Genomic DNA, 14,688 nt, shown 5'->3' with positions numbered 1-14,688 from the left:
AGTATGGTGTGTTGTGTGTGGATGTAGCGCTCTACCATAAGATGCTTCATGTTCTGTGTGAAATGAGTCATGTGTTCACTGCATGTGTGTGAACTTCATCACATTAAAATTCACACGTTATTTTCATTACAGTGGCTTTTGAAACATGCCGAGTCAGACACCACTTCCCCATCTGTGTGTGTGTGTGTGTGTGTGCGCGCACGAGTGCGTAACGTGAAGCAGGATCAGTAATGTGGTTGGTGTATTCTAATGGTGGAGTAAAGGAGAGAGAGAACAGGAAGAACAGAATGCTGTGTGTGTGTGTGTGTGTGTGTGTGTGTGTGTGTGTGTGTGTGTGTGTGTGTGTGTGTGTGTGTGGACGGACTCAAGCAGTGCAGCCAAAAAAGTTTAACCCTTTACCTTTGTGACACTGAAATCATTCTGTCCTGATTATTGAAATGTTGAAAATAATTTTATTAACCTCTCACTCTCTCCCTCTCTCTCTCTCTCTCTCTCTCTCTCTCACTCACACACACACACACACACACACACACAGTCTGTGAGTCAGGGTGGAGATCAGGAGCTGGAGAATCTTGTCACTAAACTGGCCATCCTCAAAGACCTACTGTCCTCCATAGAGAAGAAGGTACACTCTTTCTCTCTCTCACACACACACACACACACACACACAGGCACAGGTTTTGGCACCTGAAACTGGAACAGCTTTTTATTTTCCCATGAACCACTGTGGGAGCTTCCACTGCAGGTGTTTCCATTAAAGGGTGATTTTAGTTCCTACTTCAGAGTCAGTACCAACTCTCTCGCTTTCCTTTATTTAAAACCTGTTTTATTAACCTCTGTCTATCTCCCTGTCTATCTCCCTGTCTATCTCCCTGTCTATCTCCCTGTCTATCTCCCCGTCTATCTCCCCGTCTATCTCCCCGTCTGTCTCCCCGTCTGTCTCCCTGTCTGTCTCCCTGTAGGCTTTGAAGGCTCTACAGGATATGAGTGTGTCATCTCCTCTCGCCCCCCTGACACGCCACAGCAAGGCCATTCCTGTCCAGGCCTTCGAGGTAACGCACATTTGCATATGCACACACATGCACTCCTGGGCAAACACACAGAGTTTTGGTGCTTGCTCTGACTGTACCTCACTTGTGTCAAAGACCAAAAGACATGTCCTACAACTGTCACTGGGCTGTTCATTTTGCTAAGGAGTGTTTGTGTCTCTGTGTTTCTCTGTGTCAGGTGAAGCCGGACATGTACCTGGCTGAACTGGCTAAAATAGGGAAAAGTCAGAAACACACACTCAGCGTGGACGTGGAGGCGGGAAAGCTGGTGGTGATGAAGAAAGTGAAGGACACACAGGAGGACTGGACCACCTACACCCATGACAAGAGTGAGACGGGTGGGGGGTGAGAGAGACAGGGAGAGAGGGAAAAGGAGAGAGTGAGATAGAGATGGAGAGAGGGGGACTAATGGGGGAGAGAGAGAGAGAGAAGGGGGAACAGATGGAGAGAGAAGGGCAGGCAGTGGGTGGCAGAGAGAGAGAGTGTCAGACAGAGAGAGAAAAACAGACAGTTTGAGACAGATATACAGAAAAGACAGACAGACAGAGAAAAAGAGGCTGGATGTGAGAGAGAGAGAGAGAGAGAGAGAGAGGTGGAATGGGGTTAATATGTAACTCCAATTTAAACCTCTACATGAAGCCAAAACACTCTCAGGAAATGAATGCTCACACATTTTGTGTGTGTATGTTCGCATGCACGTGCTTGTATGTGTGTGTGTGTGTGTGTGTTACAGTCAGACAGCTGATAAAGTCACAGAGAATGCCAAATAAACTGGGCATCGTGTTTGAGAAGGAGAAAGACAAGAGCCAGAGGAAAGACTTCATCTTCCCCAGTGCTAAAGTGAGACACACACGCGCACACACACACAATAACTAATAAATTAATGCAATAAAACACACACACTTTGTCTGTCAATTAGAAAAGGGAAGCGTTCTGCCAACTGCTGCAGCTGATGAAGAACAAACATTCCGACCAGGACGAGCCGGACATGATTTCCATCTTTATAGGGACATGGAACATGGGTAACACACACACACACACACACACACACAGAGAAACCATGTTATATCGTATTCCTTATATTCCTCACCAGCTCCATCATCACTGACATATCTGAGTCTTGATGGTACTCATTGCTTTAGTACCTCATGGTTCCTGCAGTGTGGTGGAAACACGAACCAGGAACTCACTCAAGAACTGTGTAGTTCTCCTTCAGGAAAATTTCAGAACCCTTTTGTTCCTCAGCAATGCAGACAGCAGAGTTAGGCGAGTGTACGAGTGTGTGTGCTGAGCATTATTTTAAACACACACACATGTGTAGAAGAAACACAATGCAGGTTTAGCTACAGGACATCTTGCTAATATTTTCTCTCTCTGATTGTGTGTGTGTTTGTATGTGCAGGCAGTGTTCCTGCTCCGAAGGCCATTGGTTCCTGGCTCTTATCTCGAGGTTTGGGTAAAACTCTGGATGAGATGACGGTCACTATTCCTCACGATATCTATGTGTTTGGCACTCAGGAGAACTCAGTGTGTGATAAGGAGTGGGTGGAGAACCTGCGAGCTGCGCTTAAAGACTATACCGAGATCGACTACAAACTGGTGAGAGAGAGAAACATCCAGTCATCGACTGTTTGTGTGTGTGTGTGTTGGGATTTTTTTTGTTCTTGTTGTTGTTTGTGGGGTTTGATTAGTGTTTATTTCTCCCCAGCTGAACAACAGTGTTTCTCATCATGAAGTCACATTTTTTTCCCTCATAAACTATAGCACACAGTCTGTGTGCCTGTGTGTGTGATTAGTCTCTCTGTTCCTGAGTGTCTGTCCCTCTCTTTGTCTCTGTCTCTCTCTCTCTCGCTGGGTTATAGATTGCTGTACAGACTCTGTGGAACATAAAGATTGTAGTTTTGGTGAAGCCGGACCATGAGAACCGGATCAGTCATGTCGGGATGTCCAGCGTCAAAACAGGAATTGCCAACACACTGGGTCAGAATCTCACACACACACATACACACACAGCCCCAGATACATTCTTAGTGCTTAGTTTAGAACACAAGCAGGCTGCAAGTACATTACACATTTACATTTCTGTTGTTTTTTCTGTAAAAATCCTCAAAGCCAGATATCAGGTCCTTTCACTGACCACAATCAGTCAAATCCCTGTCCACTGCCTGGTGTCGTTAATAATCTGTAGTGATCTGTAATGGTCTGTATTGGACTTTAGTGGTCTGTTTCGATCTGTAGAGGTCTTTAGTGGTCATTACCACCAGGGCATTATTTTGGCATTATATCCATAGTAATTTTCTTTTGTTTAATTTTCTTTGTTCAGTGTCCTGAATAAAGAAAAGCTGTGAGAAAGATCAGAAGTTTCCGTGTATGTGTATGTGTATGTGTGCGCGCATGTGCATGCGTCTGTGTTTGCTGTGCAGTGGTTTACACTAGGTTATAGTGCATTATTTTATTTACATTTTTACTAAATTTACTGGAAGGTCTTACTGGAAACTGAGAGCCTTCTTTATTTATTTATTTATTTATTTATTTATTTCAAACTCTGCTATATTCATTTCACTGAAACGCTGAGTCAGGTTTACAATATACAATCTGTGTGTTAACACATTATATTTCACAAACACACACACACACACACCCAGCTCCAGACACATTCTAAGTGCTTAGTTTAGAACACAAGCAGGCCGCAAGTATGTTACACTTTTACTTTTCTGTTTGTGTTTTCTGTAAAAAAAAAAAAAAAAAAAAAAAATCCCACTGACCACAATCAGTCAAATCCCTGTCCACTGCCTGGTGTCGTTAATAATCTGTAATGATCTGTAATAGTCTGTATTGGACTTTAGTGGCCTGTATTGATCTGTAGAGGTCTTTAGTGGTCATTACCACAAGGGCATTATTTTGGCATTATTTCCATAGAAATTTTGTTATGTTTAATAAATAAATAAATGAATGAATGAATGAATAAATAAAGCATATACTGTACTGTGCAGTACTGTAAAGTCTTGGGTACATGCAAAGAAATGCTGTAGAGCAAAGATGCCTTCAGAAATAATGAAATTAAATGTTTTTACATAAATACTATAAAGAGCAGTAAACAGTAATAAATTAAAAAAAGTTAATAGCTAGTGTGACCTTTTGGTTTTTAAAAAAAAACATGTCAGTAGTCTCATGTATATTTTCTGCAGTTTTATAAGGAAATTAGAAGGAAGCTTTACTGAGCATGTTGGAGAATCTGCTGCTGTTCTGCTGGAGACTCTGTGTCGCACTCACTCCTGTTTCTGCAGTAGAACCCAGCAGCCTTCATTGTTTTTTTTTTTTTTAAATCTGAAAAGTGGTCTGTTACATAATGTGTTGCTTTCTTTACTGACATACACACATTTTTCTGTAACATCACATTTTTTGTTGGAAAAGTAACATTTGAAAATTTAAAATGTTTTTGGACTGACTCAATACAGAAGCGGTAAACATCTATAACAAAATTTTTACTAAATTATTATTATTATTATTATTATTATTATTATTATTATTATTAACCAGATGTAATCTTGTTTTCAGACATTCTTAATCACCCAAAACGCCTAAAAATTTGAACCTCCAAACCCTGTTCACTTTTCCTAAAGACCAACATCATCACTAAAGTGTACAGTGTAGTGACATATTTTACAATAAACATTACAGTTACAATACATTTAAACAAAACAGGAGTAAAAACACACAGTTCCCAATTTCTGTGTGTGTGTGTGCGCTCACGCATGTGCGTTCCTGTGTGTGAGTGCCTGTGTTTGTTTGCTGTGCAGTGGTTTTACTCTAGATTATAGTGCATTATTTTATTTACATTTTCACTAAATTTATTAGAAAGTTTTACTAGAAACTGAGACCTTTTATTTATTTATTTATTTTTTTAACAGACTGACTCAGCTTTATTCATTTCAATGAAATACTGAGTTAGGTTTACAGTATTAGCACGTCTGTGTGTTTTAACACATTATATTTCACACACACTCACACACACATATGGGTGGAGTTACATGTACAGGAGGATATCCTGAAATTCTTCATTTCGGCCTGATGATCTGTGAACTGCTTATACCGTCAGGTCCATACGTATTTGGACAATGAAACAATTTTAATAATTTTGCCTCTGCACACTACCGCAATGGATTTGAAATTAAGCAGTGTGACTGAAGTGTAGACTTTCAGCTTTAATTCAAGGGGTTTAACAAAATTTAACTGTTTAGGAAGTACAGCCTTTATTTATTTATTTTTTATTTTTTTAGTCCCTCCATTTTCACAGGCTCAAAAGTAATTGGACAAACTAACATAATCATAAATATTAGGATTATTTTAATACTTAGATGCACATCCTTTGCAGTCAATGACTGCTTGAAGTCTGGAGCCAATGGGCATCACCAAATGCTGAGTTTCCTCCCTTGAGATGCTATGCCAGGTCTTTACTGCGGCTGCCTTCAGTTGCTGCTTGTTCGTGGGTCTTTGCGCCTTCAGTTTTGTTTTCAGTAAGTGAAAAGAATGCTCAATTGGGTTGAGGTCAGGTGACTGAATCGGCCATTTAAGAACATTACATTTCTTTGCATTAAGAAGCTCTTTGGTTGCTTTAGCGGTACGTTTTGGGTCATTATCCATCTGTACTGTGAAGCGCCATCCTATCAGTTTTGCAGCATTTGACTGAAAGTATAGCCCTATACACTTCAGAATTCATCCTGCTACTGCTAGCAGCAGTCACATCAATAAACATCAGTGACCTAGTTCTATTGGTAGCCATCCACTGCCTCCACAACCACAACACTGCCTCCACATGTTTGACAGATGATGTGGTTTGCTTTGGAACATGACCCCTTCCTTTCCTTCTCTATACTCTTTTCTTCCCATCATTCTGGTACAAGTTAATCTTGCATCAGAACTGGTCAGGCTTTTTTAGAGGTTTTAAGCAAAGTCTAATCTGGCCTTTCTGTTCTTGAGTGTTACCAGTGGTTTGCATCTTGAGGTAATCATTTACTCTTGATTGTAGTCTTTGACAATGATATGCCTACTTCCTCCAGTGTTCTTGACTTGGCTAGATGTTGTAAAGGGGTTTTCTTCAACAAGGAAAGAATTATACGATCATCGATTTTAGTTGTCTTTCGTGGCCTTCCAGGCTTTTTGGTGTTGTTGAGCTCGCCATTGCATTCCTTCTTTTTAAGAATGTACCAAATTGTTGATTTGGCCACTCCTAAAGATTCTGCTAATATTTTTGTTAAACCCCTTGAATTAAAGTTGAAAGTCTACCCTTCAGTCTTGATTGCTTCTTTTCAAATCCATTGTGGTAGTGTACAGAGACAAAATTACAAAAGTTGTGTCACTGTCCAAATACCTATGCACCTGACTGTAAATAATTTCACATCATTAAAAAACATCACAAACATAGCAGAGAATAAACTGCACATTTAGAATGAGCTGTAGGCCGTGTGGACGCCTCCTTGAGTCTCCTAAAGAGTGTCTCTGCGTGGAGGTGTGTGTGTGTGTGTGTGTGTGTGTGTGTGTGGGTGGGTGGGTGAGTGAGTGTGTGTGGGTGGGTTGGTGTGTGGGCCTGTGTGTGTGGGTGGGTTGGCGTGTGTGTGGGAGGGTTGGTGTGTGCATGTAGGTGGGCAGTTTGGTGTGTGTGGGTGGTTTGGTGTGTGTGTGCATGTGGGTGAGTGGTTGGGTGGGTGGATAGGTGTGTGTGGGTGGGTAGCAGGTGTGGGCAGGTCTGGGTGGAACGTCACATTTTTCTAACTAAAACACACTTTCTCAGTACTTCTCTGTAAAAATGATTTGGGGGTAGGGCTATGTGAGTTTAATTTATGATGTCACTAAATACACTTTACAGCTTTGGACCAGTCATGTCTGATATGCAGATTATTAGTGGATGATGATGATGTGATTTTTAATATATAGCTACAGAACCTGACTAGTGAGCTAATGTAGCTAATTCATGGGGGCTTTTCCTAATTTACATATTCATGTCTATTCATAAACCATGAATTCAGTCATTTATCAAGCATTAAAACATTAAAACAATTTATTTCTAATGCATGGATTATTTTTCATAGTTTATAATGACACATCCTGGGGCACTCATTGTTTTAATTTAAAAAAACATTTAGCAGTGTGTATTAGGATTAGCTGAGCACACTGACTACGTACTGAATTCTTATTTAATCTTTCGTTGCTCCTGGACTGTTTGGGTGTGTGTGTGTGTGTGTGTGTGAGTGTGTGTGTGTGTTTAAATTTCACACATCTCTCTCTGTGTTTTAGGTAATAAAGGGGCTGTGGGCGTGTCCTTCATGTTTAACGGAACATCATTTGGCTTTGTGAACTGTCATCTGACGTCTGGGAATGAGAAGATCCACAGGTGAGAAGAGTGTGTGTGTTTCTGTATGTGTTTCTGTGTGTGTCTTTGTATTTGGGTGTGTTTTCCTGAATGGTAAAGCAGAGCACTCTGGTGGGCGGTGCTTAAACTCCTACACACATCTGCTTTACCTGCAGCAGTATACACAGTTGTTGAGAGTGATGACGAGTTGACCTTTTAACTTTGACCTTTGTTAGGCGTAACCAGAACTATCTGGACATCTTGCGTCAGCTCTCACTGGGAGACAAACAGCTCAACTCCTTCGACATCTCACTGCGCTTCACACACCTGTTCTGGTTTGGTGATCTCAACTACAGACTCGACATGGACATACAGGTACACACGCGCGCGCACACACGCACACACACACACACACACACACACACACACACACGCACCTGTTCTGGTTCGGGCGATCTCAACTACAGACTGGACATGGACATACAGGTACACACACGCACACGCGCGCGCACATACACACACACCCCTGATCTGGTTTGGTGACCTCAACTACAGAGTGGATACGGACAAACGTGCACACACACGCGCACATATACACACACATGTTCTGATTCAGTGACCTCAGCTACAGATGGACATGGACATACATGTACACATACACACACACACACACACACACACATGTTCTGATTCAGTGACCTCAGCTACAGATGGACATGGACATACAGTTATGTAGAAACATACGCATATACACGCACCTGTTTTGGTTAGGTGACTTCAGTTACATACTGGACATGGACTCACAGGTACACACACACACACACACACACCCCTGTTCTGGTTTGGTGACCTCAACTATAGATTGGACATGGACATAAAAATACACACACGTGCGCACACACACACACACACCTGTTCTGGTTCAGTGACCTCAGCTACAAACTGGACATGGACATAAAGGTATGTACAGACACATACACACACGCCTGTTCTGGTTCGGTGACCTCAGCTACAGATGGACATGGACATACATGTACACATACACACACACACACACACACACACACACACACACCTGTTCTGGTTCAGTGACCTCAGCTACAGATGGACATGGACATACATGTACACATACACACACACACACACACACACACACACCTGTTCTGGTTCAGTGACCTCAGCTACAGATGGACATGGACATACATGTACACATACACACACACACACACACACACACACACCTGTTCTGGTTCAGTGACCTCAGCTACAAACTGGACATGGACATACAAGTACACACACACGCGCACACACACCTGTTCTGGTTCAGTGACCTCAACTATAGACTGGAAATGGACATAAAGATATACACACACACCTGTTCTGGTTCGGTGACCTCAACTACAGACTGGATGTGGACATACAAGTACAAACACACACACACACACACACACAGACCTGTTCTGGTCATTGACCTCAGCTACAGACTTGACATGGACCTGCAGGTGTACACACACACAAACACACCTGTTCTGGTTCAGTGACCCCAGCTATAGACTGAAAGTTCGCATACAGGTATACACACACACGAGCACACACTTCTTCTGGTCCATTGACCTCAACTACAGACTGGACATGGACATGCAGGTATGTACAAACACACACACACACACACACCTGTTCTGGTTTATTGACCTCAACTACAGTCTGGACTTGGACATACAGGTATACACACACCTGTTCTTTTTCAGTCACCTCAAATACATACTGGACATGTACACACAGGTACGTACACACAGGTACAAACACACACACACACACACACACACACACCTGTTCTGGTTCAGTGACCTCAACTATAGATTGGACATGGACATACAGGTATACACACACACACACACACACACACACACACCTGTTCTGGTTCAGTGACCTCAACTATAGATTGGAAATGGACATACAGGTATATACACACACACACACCTGTTCTGGTTTACTCACCTTAACTACAGACTGGAAATGGACATATATGTATATACACACACGCATGCGCACCTGTTATGATTCAGTGACCTCAACTACATACTGGACGTGGACATACCGGTACACACACAACTGTTGTGGTTCAGTGACCTCGGCTATAGACTGGAAGTTCGCATGCAGGTATACACACACACAATTTTTCTGGTCCATTGACCTTAACTACAGACTGGGCATGGACATGCAAGTGTGCACACACACACGCGCACCTGTTTTGGTTCATTGACCTCTGCTACAAACTGAACATGGACATACAGTTACACACACCTGTTCTTGTTCAGTGACCTCAGCTACAAACTGGACATTGTCATACAGGTACACACGCACACACACACACACACACACACACACACACACACACACTCACACTCCTTTTCTGGTTCATTGACCTCAACTACAGACTGGAAATGGATAACCAGGTACACACACACACGCGCACGCACTTGTTCTCACTGAACCAGAACAGGTGTATGTGTACCCGTATGTCCTTTTCGAGTATGTATTTGTGGTGAGAGAACAAGAACAGGTGTGTGTGCGCACATCTGCGTGTCCATGTCCAGCCTGTAGCTGATGTCACTGAATCCGGAACAGGTGTTTGTGTGTGTGAATGTTTGTGTGTGTGTGTGTATACCTCAGGTATACACGCACATGCACTTCTTCTGGTTCAGTGACCTCAGCTACATACTGGACATGGATATGCAGGTGTGTACGCACACACGCTCCCAAACACACAAACCCCTGTTCTGGTTCAGCTATCTCAACTACAGACTGGACACGGACATACAGGCTCTCACACGCACACACACACACACACACACACACACACACACACACACACACACAGCTGTTCTGGTTTGTTGACCTCAACTACAGACTGGACATGGACATAAAGGCACACACACACACACACACAGCTGTTCTGGTTCAGAGACCTCAGCTACAGACTTGACATGGATATACAGGTGTACACACACACACACACCTGTTCTGGTTCGGTGACTTCAGCTACAGACATACATGGACATACAGATAGACACAAAAGTAGGTAAAACTCAATTCATTTGTGCTTAAGGACCTTTGTGTGATGCCTGTGTTCTCTTTCTGTCCCTTTCACTGGCACATACACACACATGCAGGAAATCTTGAACTACATAAACAGGAAGGAGTTTGAGCCGTTACTGAAGGTGGACCAGCTCAATCTGGAGAGGGAGAAGAACAAGGTCTTCCTCCGCTTCGGTACTTTCTGTCTCTTATTTTGTGGTTAAAGCAGCGATGTGTGATGTGTAGTGCTTCCTGCTGCCTCCTGGGTTAGTACTATTGTAAGTCGCTCTGGATAAGGGCGTCTGCCAAATGCCATAAATGTAAATGTAAATGGGTTAGAGCAGACATACTTATATGATATAATTTCCAAATATAAAATTATCTGCAGTATTTATTTTTGAATGAATTATATTTACTAAACTTAAATTATTTGAGGTGAATATGTGACTCATCTTTATTTATTTTATTTATTTATTTATTTATTTTTTACAGACCCATGGTTTATTACCAGTGTTATTATTTCTGATCAGTAAAATTTTGTAGCGTGTTCAGGCTGTGGTCATATTCAACCTTAGCTTTACTTCCTATCTTCACTTCCTGTGTGTTTCTCTGTGTGCTTGCCTTCAGCGGAGGAGGAGATCATGTACCCCCCCACATACCGGTATGAGAGAGGATCCCGAGACACCTACGTCTGGCAGAAGCAGAAAGCCACAGGGGTACAAACTTTTAAAACTGATATGGTGAAGTTTTCTGTAAGAAGACGTCTATTTAACATCTTTAAGTTTTCTGACATCTTCAGTACAGAAGAGTTTATGCTGTGTGGTTTCTCGTTAACATGATGAGCTGCGTTTTTTTTTTTATTTTTATCAAGAGCGAAAAAACTATAAATAGATAAAATGTATGACATATCATTCTTTAATAAATGAAAGAAAATGTAATTGTTGGTAAATTGCTGTGGTATATGAGGACTAAAACATTTGGGGACGTGCTGTTATACAAAAATAATCAACTTCAGGGTGGTAACAGTAACTCTGCTTCATCACAGCACTCCGTACTGTAACCTGAGTACAGGTTTAATCTATAGTTTACTGAAGTTTGATAAGAATATTTACAACGCGGAATATTTTGTATAAAAATATTACATACATTATTAGGGTCACACTGTGGAGTCATCCTTGTGGTTTAATTTAAACACAGCCTGACATATAGTTTACGTAATATTTTTGCTGGTGTTTAGCTGGCTGTGTAATTATATCACTAAACAGGTAGTGCTGTTTAATAAAAATCTCGTGTTTTTATTTAAGCTGAAAATCTTGTGAGTAAATAAATATTGTGTTCAGTGGTCTCTTTAAACAGTACTGTTATGTGATTGTGTTTGTGTTATGTAATAAAACACAGCAAGGAAGCCTGATGGACAGAAACCTCCTTCCTGCTGCTTCACCTTTGACACCGGAAATGACAGAGGATCGAACATGAACCAGGACACACACTGATGCCTGTCCTTCTACACTCCCTTTAACCTTCTTTGTCTGTTTTCTCCACTTTTCCTTTCAGATGAGGACGAACGTGCCGTCGTGGTGTGACCGGATCTTGTGGAAGTCTTATCCAGAAACGCACATCATCTGTAACTCCTACGGTAAATTAGACCAGATGTCGCTGACTGATAAAACAATGTAGCTCTCACATGGTGATAAATTACAGCATATATTACATTTATTACGTTTATAATACAGACACATTTCACCATTCCTCTGAAGAGCTGATTGGATTTCTTTTTCACTGCTGTTTTTTTTTTCCTGAGCGTAATTCAGATATCAGAATGAACATCATGTATCATAAAAATGCATTCTTGTATCCTGAGCTGATATTTTTAAAGTGATATTTTGAAAGTAGCAGCTCTATAATGATCTTAATGTTGTTATTATTATTATTATTATTAACACTAACATTATTATATACAGTATAATAATTATAGGAAATCTCAATATATAAATGTAAATCCGAATATATAGTTATAATTCTTAATATATAAATGTAAATCGGAATACATATTTATAAATTCTGAATATGTAAATGAATATATAATTATAAATCTGAATATATAGTTATAAATCCTGATTCATACATTTTATCAGGCATATTGATAGACAAGCTCTTAATTTTTCCATATTTGACTAAACCAATAAACATTACTGGTGTAATCAGTTTTTGTTTTTGTCTCGAATAAAATCATATTTCACGAATAAAATCATTATTCGTCAACCGATGGTTTACAATTTCTCTCTATAATGCCGAATTCTGCAGAAAAGCTACATAGCATTAACACTGTTAACGGACTGTGAAGACCCATTGGCACTACAGCCAGTCTTTTGTAAAGTAGAGGAACATACTCCCTTTGGTTTAGATAAGTGATATTAAAATAAGAACATCTGTCTACTGACATGCCTGATCATAAAGATATATTTGTATTGAGATGTAGACGCTATATATTCAGATTTGCATGTACACTATATTACCAAAAGTATTCGGTCACCCATCCAAATGATCAGAATCAGGTGTCCTAATCACTTGGCCTGGCCACAGGTGTATAAAATCAAGCACTTAGGCATGCAGACTGTTTTTACAAACATTCGTGAAAGAATGGGCCGCTCTCAGGAGCTCAGTGAATTCCAGCGTGGAACTGTCATAGGATGCCACCTGTGCAACAAATCCAGTCGTCAAATTTCCTCGCTCCTAAATATTCCACAGTCAACTGTCAGCTTTATCATAACAAAATGGAAGAGTTTGGGAACAACAGCAACTCAGCCACGAAGTAGTAGGCCATGTAAACTGACGGAGAGGGGTCAGCGGATGCTGAAGCGCATAGTGCAAAGAGGTCATCGACTTTCTTCACAGTCAATTGCTACAGAGCTCTAAACTTCATGTGACCTTCAGATTAGCCCAAGTACAGTACGCAGAGAGCTTCATGGAATGGGTTTCCATGGCCGAGCAGCTGCATCCAAGCCACACATCACCAAGTGCAATGCAAAGCGTCGGATGCAGTGGTGTAAAGCACGCCGCCACTGGACTCTAGAGACGCATTCTCTGGAGTGATGAATCACGCTTTTCCATCTGGCAATCTGATGGACGAGTCTGGGTTTGGAGGTTGCCAGGAGAACGGTACATTTCGGACTGCATTGTGCCGAGTGTGAAATTTGGTGGAGGAGGAATTATGGTGTGGGGTTGTTTTTCAGGAGCTGGGCTTGGCCCCTTAGTTCCAGTGAAAGGAACTTTGAATGCTTCAGGATACCAAAACATTTTGGACAATTCCATGCTCCCAACCTTGTGGGAACAGTTTGGAGCGGGCCCCTTCCTCTTCCAACATGACTGTGCACCAGTGCACAAAGCAAGGTCCATAAAGACATGGATGACAGAGTCTGGTGTGGATGAACTTGACTGGCCTGCACAGAGTCCTGACCTGAACCCGATAGAACACCTTTGGGATGAATTAGAGCGGAGACTGAGAGCCAGGCCTTCTCGACCAACATCAGTGTGTGACCTCACCAATGCGCTTTTGGAAGAATGGTCAAAAATTCCTATAAACACACTCCTCAACCTTGTGGACAGCCTTCCCAGAAGAGTTGAAGCTGTAATAGCTGCAAAAGGTGGACCGACATCATATTGAACCCTATGGGTTAGGAATGGGATGGCACTTAAGTTCATATGTGAGTCAAGGCAGGTGACCGAATACTTTTGGTAATATAGTGTATATATTCACAATTTACATTTACATATTCAGAGTTATAACAATATATTCAGATTTACATTTATATATTGAGTTTTAAATATACACCAATCAGCCATGACATTAAAACCACTGAGATATGAAGTGATTAACGTTGATTATCTCGTTATAATGACACCTGTCAAGGGCTGGGATATATTAGGCAGCAAGTGAACAGTCAGTTCTCGGGGGCCAAATTGTGATGGTTGGACGACTTGGTCAGAGCATCTCCAAAATGGCAGGTCTTGTGGGCTGTTCATGGTATGCAGTAGTTAGTACCTACCAAAAGTGGTCCAAGGAAGTGAACCGGCGATAGGGTCATGGGTGTCCAAGGTTCACTGATGTGTGTGGGGAGTGAAGGCTAGCCCTTCTGGTCTGATCCCACAGAAGAGCAACTGTAGCACAAATTGCTGAAAAAGTTAATGTTGGTTATGATAGAAAGGTGTCAG

At 41.5% G+C, this 14,688-nt stretch overlaps 1 protein-coding gene across 2 annotated transcripts in view; it reads left to right on the top strand.

Moving 5' to 3' along the window:
- Nucleotides 1–14,688, top strand: part of inppl1a (inositol polyphosphate phosphatase-like 1a) — a 37,750-nt gene that overhangs the window by 10,875 nt on the left and 12,187 nt on the right. Inside the window, exons 7-18 of one of the 2 annotated variants that reach the window (XM_026943501.3) lie at nt 536–625; nt 963–1,052; nt 1,228–1,378; nt 1,783–1,889; nt 1,969–2,071; nt 2,452–2,648; nt 2,912–3,029; nt 7,344–7,440; nt 7,635–7,773; nt 10,572–10,671; nt 11,104–11,192; nt 12,031–12,112. In XM_026943501.3, the coding sequence (XP_026799302.1) occupies nt 536–625; nt 963–1,052; nt 1,228–1,378; nt 1,783–1,889; nt 1,969–2,071; nt 2,452–2,648; nt 2,912–3,029; nt 7,344–7,440; nt 7,635–7,773; nt 10,572–10,671; nt 11,104–11,192; nt 12,031–12,112 (1,363 nt within the window). The remainder of the gene's footprint in view (nt 1–535; nt 626–962; nt 1,053–1,227; nt 1,379–1,782; nt 1,890–1,968; nt 2,072–2,451; nt 2,649–2,911; nt 3,030–7,343; nt 7,441–7,634; nt 7,774–10,571; nt 10,672–11,103; nt 11,193–12,030; nt 12,113–14,688) is intronic. The other variant, XM_053239592.1, reaches the window with a different exon arrangement.

The sequence above is a fragment of the Pangasianodon hypophthalmus genome, chromosome 14, assembly GCF_027358585.1.
Source record: "Pangasianodon hypophthalmus isolate fPanHyp1 chromosome 14, fPanHyp1.pri, whole genome shotgun sequence".
Taxonomy (NCBI): Eukaryota; Metazoa; Chordata; class Actinopteri; order Siluriformes; family Pangasiidae; genus Pangasianodon; species Pangasianodon hypophthalmus.
The sequence above is the reverse complement of the archived record's forward strand: the minus strand, read 5'-3'. Positions and strand labels throughout refer to the sequence as shown.